Raw genomic sequence first — 8651 nt, 5'->3', positions numbered from 1 at the left:
GGTGAGAGGAGGGGGGGGGGGGTGAGAGGAGGGGGGGGTGAGAGGAGGGGGGGTGAGAGGAGGGGGGGGTGAGAGGAGGGGGGGTGAGAGGAGGGGGGGTGAGAGGAGGGGGGGGTGAGAGGAGGGGGGGGGTGAGAGAGGAGGGGGGGTGAGAGGAGGGGGGGGTGAGAGGAGGGGGGGGTGAGAGGAGGGGGGTGAGAGGAGGGGGGGGGAGAGGAGGGGGGGGGTGAGAGGAGGGGGGGTGAGAGGAGGGGGGGGTGAGAGGAGGGGGGGGTGAGAGGAGGGGGGGGTGAGAGGAGGGGGGGGGTGAGAGGAGGGGGGGGGTGAGAGGAGGGGGGGGGGTGAGAGGAGGGGGGGGGTGAGAGGAGGGGGGGTGAGAGGAGGGGGGGGAGAGGAGGGGGGGGGAGAGGAGGGGGGGGGAGAGGAGGGGGGGGTGAGAGGGAGGGGGGTGAGAGGAGGGGGGGGGTGAGAGGAGGGGGGGGTGAGAGGAGGGGGGGGGAGAGGAGGGGGGGTGAGAGGAGGGGGGGTGAGAGGAGGGGGGGGTGAGAGGAGGGGGGGGTGAGAGGAGGGGGGGTGAGAGGAGGGGGGAAGGGGGTGAGAGGAGGGGGGGAAGGGGGGTGAGAGGAGGGGGGGAGGGGGGTGAGAGGAGGGGGGGAAGGGGGGGAGAGGAGGGGGGGAAGGGGGGTGAGAGGAGGGGGGAAGGGGGTGAGAGGAGGGGGGAAGGGGGTGAGAGAGGAGGGGGGAAGGGCGGTGAGAGGATGGGGGAAGGTGGGGGTGAGAGGGTAAGAGGGGGAAAAAGAAAAAGAGGGGGAAAGAGAGAGGGGGGGGAAGAGTGAGAGAATAAGGGGTTATGGCGAGCAGGCAGGGAAGTGGACCCGAGTCCATGATTGGATCAGCCATGATCGTATTAAATGGCAGAGCAGGCTCGAGCGGCCGTATGGCCTACTCCTGCTCCTATTTCTTTTGTTCTTATGAGAGAGAGAGAGAGAGAGAGGGCGAGCGAAAGAGAGAGAGCGAGAGAGAGGAAGGGCGAGAGAGAGAAAGGGCGAGAGAGAAAGGGCGAGAGAGAGAAAGGGCGAGAGAGCGAGAAAGAGAGAAAGGGCAAGAGAGAGGGCGAGAGAGAGAGAGAAAATTTGATTGAGCGAGAGAAAGAGAGAAATAGGAATAGAGAAAGAGAAAAGGAGAAAAAAAACTAAACATAGAAACATAGAAAATAGGTGCAGGAGTAGGCCATTCGGCTCTTCGAGCCTGCACCGCCATTCAATGAGTTCATGGCTGAACATTCAACTTCAGTACCCCATTCCTGCTTTCTCGCCATACCCCTTGATCCCCCTAGTAGTAAGGACCTCATCTAACTCCTTTTTAAATATATTTGGTGAATTGGCCTCAACAACTTTCTGTGGTAGAGAATTCCACAGGTTCACCACTCTCTGGGTGAAGAAGTTCCTCCGCATCTCGGTCCTAAATGGCTTACCCCTTATCCTTAGACTGTGACCTCTGGTTCTGGACTTCCCCAACATTGGGAACCTTCTTCCTGGATCTAACCTCGTCAGAATTTTAAATGTTTCTATGAGGTCCCCGCTCATTCTTCTGAACTCCAGTGAATACAAGCCCAGTTGATCCAGTCTTTCTTGATAGGTCAGTCCCGCCATCCCGGGAATCAGTCTGGTGAACCTTCGCTGCACTCCCTCAATAGCAAGAATGTCCTTCCTCAGGTTAGGAGACCAAAACTGTACACAATACTCCAGGTGTGGCCTCACCAATGCCCTGTACAACTGTAGCAACACCTCCCTGCCCCTGTACTCAAATCCCCTTGCTATGAAGGCCAACATGCCATTTGCTTTCTTAACCGCCTGCTGCACCTGCATGCCAACCTTCAATGATGTACCACGACACCCAGGTCTCTTTGCACCTCCCCTTTTCCTAATCTGTCACCATTCAGATAATAGTCTGTCTCTCTGTTTTTACCACCAAAGTGGATAACCTCACATTTATCCACATTATACTTCATCTGCCATGCATTTGCCCACTCACCTAACCTATCCAAGTCGCTCTACAGCCTCACAGCATCCTCCTCGCAGCTCACACTGCCACCCAACTTAGTGTCATCCGCAAATTTGGAGATACTACATTTAATCCCCTCATCTAAATCATTAATGTACAGTGTAAACAGTTGGGGCCCCAGCACAGAACCTTGCGGTACCCCACTAGTCACTGCCTGCCATTCTGAAAAGTACCCATTTACTCCTACTCTTTGCTTCCTGTCTGACAACCAGTTCTCAATCCATGTCAGCACACTACCCCCAATCCCATGTGCTCTAACTTTGCACATCAATCTCTTGTGTGGGACCTTGTCGAACGCCTTCTGAAAGTCCAAATATACCACATCAACTGGTTCTCCCTTGTCCACTCTACTGGAAACATCCTCAAAAAATTCCAGAAGATTTGTCAAGCATGATTTCCCTTTCACAAATCCATGCTGACTTGGACCCATCATGTCACCGCTTTCCAAATGCACTGCTATGACATCCTTAATAATTGATTCCATCATTTTACCCACTACCAATGTCAGGCTGACCGGTCTATAATTCCCTGTTTTCTCTCTCCCTCCTTTTTTAAAAAGTGGGGTTACATTGGCTACCCTCCACTCTATAGGAACTGATCCAGAGTCAATGGAATGTTGGAAAATGACTGTCAATGCATCCACTATTTCCAAGGCCACCTCCTTAAGTACTCTGGGATGCAGTCCATCAGGCCCTGGGGATTTATCGGCCTTCAATCCCATCAATTTCCCCAACACAATTTCCCGGCTAATAAGGATTTCCCTCAGTTCCTCCTCCTTACTAGACCCTCCGACCCCTTTTATAACTGGAAGGTTGTTTGTGTCCTCCTTTGTGAATACCGAACCAAAGTACTTGTTCAATTGGTCCGCCATTTCTTTGTTCCCCGTTATGACTTCCCCTGATTCTGACTGCAGGGGACCTACGTTTGTCTTTACTAACCTTTTTCTCTTTACATATCTATAGAAAGTTTTGCAATCCATCTTAATGTTCCCTGCAAGCTTCTTCTCATACTCCATTTTCCCTGCCCTAATCAAACTCTTTGTCCTCCTCTGCTGAGTTCTAAATTTCTCCCAGTCCCCAGGTTCGCTGCTATTTCTGGCCAATTTGTATGCCACTTCCTTGGCTTTAATACTATCCCTGATTTCCCTTGATAGCAACGGTTGAGCCACCTTCCCTTTTTTATTTTTATGCCAGACAGGAATGTACAATTGTTGTAGTTCATCCATGCGGTCTCTAAATGTCTGCCATTGCCCATCCACAGTCAACCCCTTCAGTATCATTCGCCAATCCATCCCAGCCAATTCACGCCTCATACCTTCAAAGTTAGCCTTCTTTAAGTTCTGGACCATGGTCTCTGAATTAACTATTTCATTCTCCATCCTAATGCAGAATTCCACCATATTATGGTCACTCTTCCCCAAGGGGCCTCGCACAACGAAATTGCTAATTAATCCTCTCTCATTACATAACACCCAGTCTAAGATGGCCTCCCCCCTAGTTGGTTCCTCGACATATTGGTCTAAAAAAACCATCCCTTATGCACTCCAGGAAATCCTCCTCCACCGTATTGCTTCCAGTTTGGTTAGCCCAATCTATGTGCATATTAAAGTCACCCATTATAACTGCTGCACCTTTATTGCATGCACCCCTAATTTCCTGTTTGATGCCCTCCCGAACATCACTACTAGTGTTTGGAGGTCTGTACACAACTCCCACTAACGTTTTTTGCCCTTTGGTGTTCTGTAGCTCTACCCATATAGATTCCACATCATCCAAGCTAATGTCCTTCCTAACTATTGCCTTAATCTCCTCCTTAACCAGCAATGCTACCCCACCTCCTTTTCCTTTTATTCTATCCTTCCTGAATGTTGAATACCCCTGGATGTTGAGTTCCCAGCCCTGATCATCCTGGAGAGAGAGAGAAGCAGAGATCCCAAGATTCACAGAGAAAACGGAAATCTCAATCAGGGGCTCAGACTGGAAACGTTGCCCAGCTCAACATTCTGCGCGGTAACAAATGGGAATCTGTTCAACCTCCACCGCCTCCAGACTAGATCCAAGGTCGTCCCATTCTCTGTCATCGAGTGACAGTACACAGACGACGCTGGCATCTGTGCACACTTGGAGGCCAAAGTTCAAGCCATCGTCAACACCTTCACCGAGGCGAATTAAAGCATAGGCCTTACACTAAACATCTGTAAGACAAAGGTGCTCTACTAACCTGACCCTGCCACACAGCACTGCCTCTCCCCAGTTATCAAAATCTACAGTGAGGTCTTGGACAACGTGGACCATTTTCCATACCTCAGGAGCCTACTATCAGCAAGGGTAGGCATCGACGACGAGGTCCAACACCGCCTCCAGTGTGCCAGCGCAGCCTTCGGTCGCCTGAGGAAGAGAGTGTTTGAAGACCAGGACCTCAATCTGGCACCAAGCTTAGGGTTTACAGGGCAATAGTGATACCCGTCCTCCTATATGGCTCAGAAATGTGGACTATATACAGCAGACACCACAAAGCGCTGGAGAAGTACCACCAATGCTGCCTTCGCAAGATCCTGCAAATCCATTAAGAAGACAGATGCACCAACGTCCGTGTTCTCGACCAGGCCAACATCTCTAGCATTGAAGCACTGACCACATTCGATCAGCTCCGTTGGGTGGGCCACATCGTCCGCATGCCCGACACGAGACTCCCTAAGCAAGTGCTCTTCTCAGAGCCTCGACACGGCAAGTGAGCCCCAGGTGGGCAGAGGAAACACTTCAAGGACACCCTCAAAGCCTCCTTGATAAAATGCAACATCCCCACCGGCACCTGGGAATCCCTGGCCCAAGACCGCCCAAAGTGAAGGAAGAGCATCCGGGAGGGCGCTGAGCGAGTCTCATCACCGAGAACAACCAGAAACCAAGCGCAGGCAGCGGAAGGAGCGTGCGGCAAACCCAGGCTCCCCACCCACCCTTTCCTTCAACCACTGTCTGCCCCACCTGTGACAGAGACTGTAATTCCTGCATTGGACTCTTCAATTACCTGAGAACTCACTTTTAGAGTGGAAGCAAGTCATCCTCCACTACGAGGGACTGCCGATGATGATGATGCTACTGCTCACCTCACTTTATACAGCAGCCCAGATATAGGTGCGAAAAATAAAGATTTAATACATACTCAATATAGTTGTAAACAACTATCAGAACAATAAACAGTGTAGAAAAATAATATAAACATCGTTTACCACCCTTGTGCATTTACTTATAACCCCTCTTATGCATGCCTAACCTGTGACTTCGTCTCAATGGCTCCTCTTGTGGCTGACTCATGTGTCTTCCCTGTGTGGAAGCTGCAGATGTCCTTCTAGATTGAAGTCAGCTAACTCAGCAGTGATCAGTGATTGACCCTGGGATCTTCCTAGTCTTTAGGGTTCAGTAGCACTTTGGGTGGCTATTTCACTGAGCCAACATCCAAGCCAATCATTACACACTTACCTCTGAATGATTGGACTCTCTTACCTGCAATGCCTTCAGTCAGTGTAGAAAGAGGAACTGCCAGTTCATCACTAAGGCCTTTAGTCTCGTTCAGGTACTGTCCAGTTCTGCTTCGAATCCCACACTCGATGCTCAGGTAGGGTGTTTGAGTCCTGCTGGTCTGCTCAGGTTCCAGCATCATTCGGTTGTCACTATTGCCGCAGAGGCCAAGGCTTGCGAAATCGCGGTGCAATTCACAGTCTTCGAAGTCCGTCATGAGATGATGCAAGGGAGACTCTTGTGCCGAAGACAAAAATACTGCATCCGAGACCAACGGTGAGCTGGGAGGAGACAAGGAAGAGAGAGAAGATCTGGACGACAATGAGGTCACTGATTTCGGAGGCTCAACTAAAGATTTCACAGAATGTCCTGAAGCGGAGAAGTCTGCAGCGTCCTCATAGCCTGGCTCTTTGTGGGATTTTACCACCTCGTTTTCATGGATGGTGGTGATGGGCCCCGAGGGATTGTAACCGCCTTTCTCTTGCAGCATGAAGTCCAGTTTGTACTGGTAGTCCAGGTCAGGTGTTTGATCTGACTGGCTGTAATAAAGCTCAGTGGAACTGAGTGAGTTTAGCGATCCCCTGCTGGAAGTGTTGAGGGATCCCCGGCTTGACGTCAGTGATCCCAGGCTGCTCCCAGACGAGACTGACAGTGTGCTTGCTGAAAGGCTGCAAACGAGGGAGATGCATTAAGTGAGAAATGTTTTTTCATAATAGCGCTTTGACAAAACCGTAGCCATGGCAACTCGGGTTTAATAGCGCGTTGCTTATTAACAGTACTGACTCAGGGCTGCTTCATATTTCTCAACAATTTAACGAGTACCGGGTAGGGAGGAGTTAATGCCCCATGTGCAAAGTTGTGTGCGAGTACATAATCATACCAAAATACTTGTATCCAATTTTCATATTTTATAGCACGATTTAAGGAGAGGTTAAGAGTAAATAATTAATTATAATCTTCTGGAAATGCTGATCTGTATGAACTTGCCCCTAAGGGTACAGCAGTGTGTTATTAATGCAGTGCAGATTAACATTTAACTGTGAACCCTATCCAGAGCAATTGAAACACAATTCAAAGCTCCAGCATCAAACTAAAGGGATTCGGCTGCAGTCCACAGCTCTTAATTTAAAGTCGCTTAATTAAAATGATCTGCTCACTCTAAAATCGTTTCAGAATTTGCTGCGTTACATAGATTGCTTAACTAAAGTTATCGGATAATTTACTTTTAGGGGCAAAAAAACTGAAGTAGATTTCAATTTGAAATATTGCATGAAAAATGATTTCCTATTATCACAAGGAGACTGTACAACATGGAAAGCGATTATTTCGATTAATACATACTGGAGTATTATAACTTAGTAAATACTATTCAACTGCAGGAGGCATCACAGCTGAGTCCCATCCAATAACCACCCTGATCCATCCTCACCTTTGTAAAGCTTCCTGACACAAGTGCGTGCACACACACACACATTCCAACACGAGTCACAGATCGTGATCAGGAGCGGGCATCTAGTCTCCTCCCTGAGCCATGATGCACCGAGGCCAATTCAGTTAGCTTAGCTCTGCCAGGGGAATGTTAGGGACAGATAACTATCTGGGACCTTCTTGATCTGTTGAGCTCACTACATCAGGAGAGCATTAGAACAAGGCGGGGAAGATTTCCTTGATTCACTGTTCCTAGAAACATAGAAAATAGGTGCAGGAGTAGGCCATTCGGCCCTTCGAGCCTGCACCACCATTTCCCCTTTCAGTACCCCTTTCCTGGCAAAATCGGGTCTATGATTCTTCTACAAATAGCAAACAGAGTAGTTCTTTTTCCTCTCCATTTTAATGGAAATTATTACATGTATTTGGGGGGCTCTTTAGCAGTATGCGTCACGTGAATTACTTCCCACCAGATGTGGAGAACCACCCATTGTGAAAGCCGATTAGCAGGCGTGGAGTATTAATCACTTGCCTATTTATCTATTTAGATTCTTAAACACAAATACAGACAACATTTTGATGATGTTACCAATTTCAGGAACAACTGCTGTGCATATGCTGGTGCAGCCCATGTCTCTACAGTTTCCCACAATGGGCTGTGAGCATGGTGCTGTCATGGCAAAGCACCTGAAGGTGTCTGATTTATGGTATGCAAGCGCACAAAAAAGAAAGAGCGAGAGAAAAGCGCTGCTTGTCAAATTTCTTCAGAAATCTTGGCCTAGAAATTTGTCTCGGACAAAACCAGCACTATTGGTTTAGCCGCCCATTATATGCAGTGCCTGATATTCAGTTGCATTGACTGCAGTGGAACAGAATATCTGGCGCTGTGTGCAACGAGCAGCCAAACTGATACCGCCATGTTATGCCAGCGCCCGAGATGAATTCCTAGCCCTCAGTACCACATTGGGTGTGAATGCATACCTGCAAGTGACTACAGAAGTACAACCTGATCATAAGGACGGGAGAGTGGAGAGCACCAGTTCCAACTGTCACAGGACAGAGAGTGGGGAGCACCAGTTCAAACTGTCACAGGACAGGAGAGTGGAGAGCACCAGTTCAAACTGTCACAGGATGGGAGAGTGGAGAGCATCAGTTCAAACTGTCACACGACGGGAGAGTGGAGAGCACCAGTTCCAACTGTCACAGGACGGGAGAGTGGAGAGCACCAGTTCCAACTGTCACAGGATGGGAGAGTGGAGAGCACCAGTTCAAACTGTCACAGGACAGAGAATGGAGAGCACCGGTTCCAAGTGTCGCAGGACAGAGAGTGGAGAGCATCAGTTCCCACTGTCACAGGACAGAGAGTGGAGAGCACCAGTTCCAACTGTCGCAGGACGGGAGAGTGGAGAGCATCAGTTCCCACTGTCACAGGACAGAGAGTGGAGAGCACCAGTTCAAACTGTCACAGGAGAGAGAGTGGAGAGCATCAGTTCAAACTGTCACAGGACGAGAGAGTGGAGAGCACCAGTTCAAACTGTCCCAGGACAGAGAGTGGAGAGCACCAGTTCAAACTGTCACAGGACGAGAGAGTGGAGAGCACCAGTTCAAACTGTCACAGGACAGAGAGTGGAGAGCACCAGTTCA

General features: G+C 49.5%; 1 protein-coding gene across 3 annotated transcripts in view; it reads right to left on the bottom strand.

Moving 5' to 3' along the window:
- The window catches only part of LOC139263028 (protein WWC2-like), a 296134-nt gene that overhangs the window by 77055 nt on the left and 210428 nt on the right, over nucleotides 1-8651 (bottom strand). For all 3 annotated transcript variants that reach the window (XM_070878495.1, XM_070878504.1, XM_070878514.1), the window contains exon 11: nucleotides 5565-6247. In XM_070878495.1, coding sequence (XP_070734596.1) covers nucleotides 5565-6247 — 683 coding nt within the window. The remainder of the gene's footprint in view (nucleotides 1-5564; nucleotides 6248-8651) is intronic.

The sequence above is a fragment of the Pristiophorus japonicus genome, chromosome 1, assembly GCF_044704955.1.
Source record: "Pristiophorus japonicus isolate sPriJap1 chromosome 1, sPriJap1.hap1, whole genome shotgun sequence".
NCBI classification, from domain to species: domain Eukaryota; kingdom Metazoa; phylum Chordata; class Chondrichthyes; family Pristiophoridae; genus Pristiophorus; species Pristiophorus japonicus.
The sequence above is the reverse complement of the archived record's forward strand: the minus strand, read 5'-3'. Positions and strand labels throughout refer to the sequence as shown.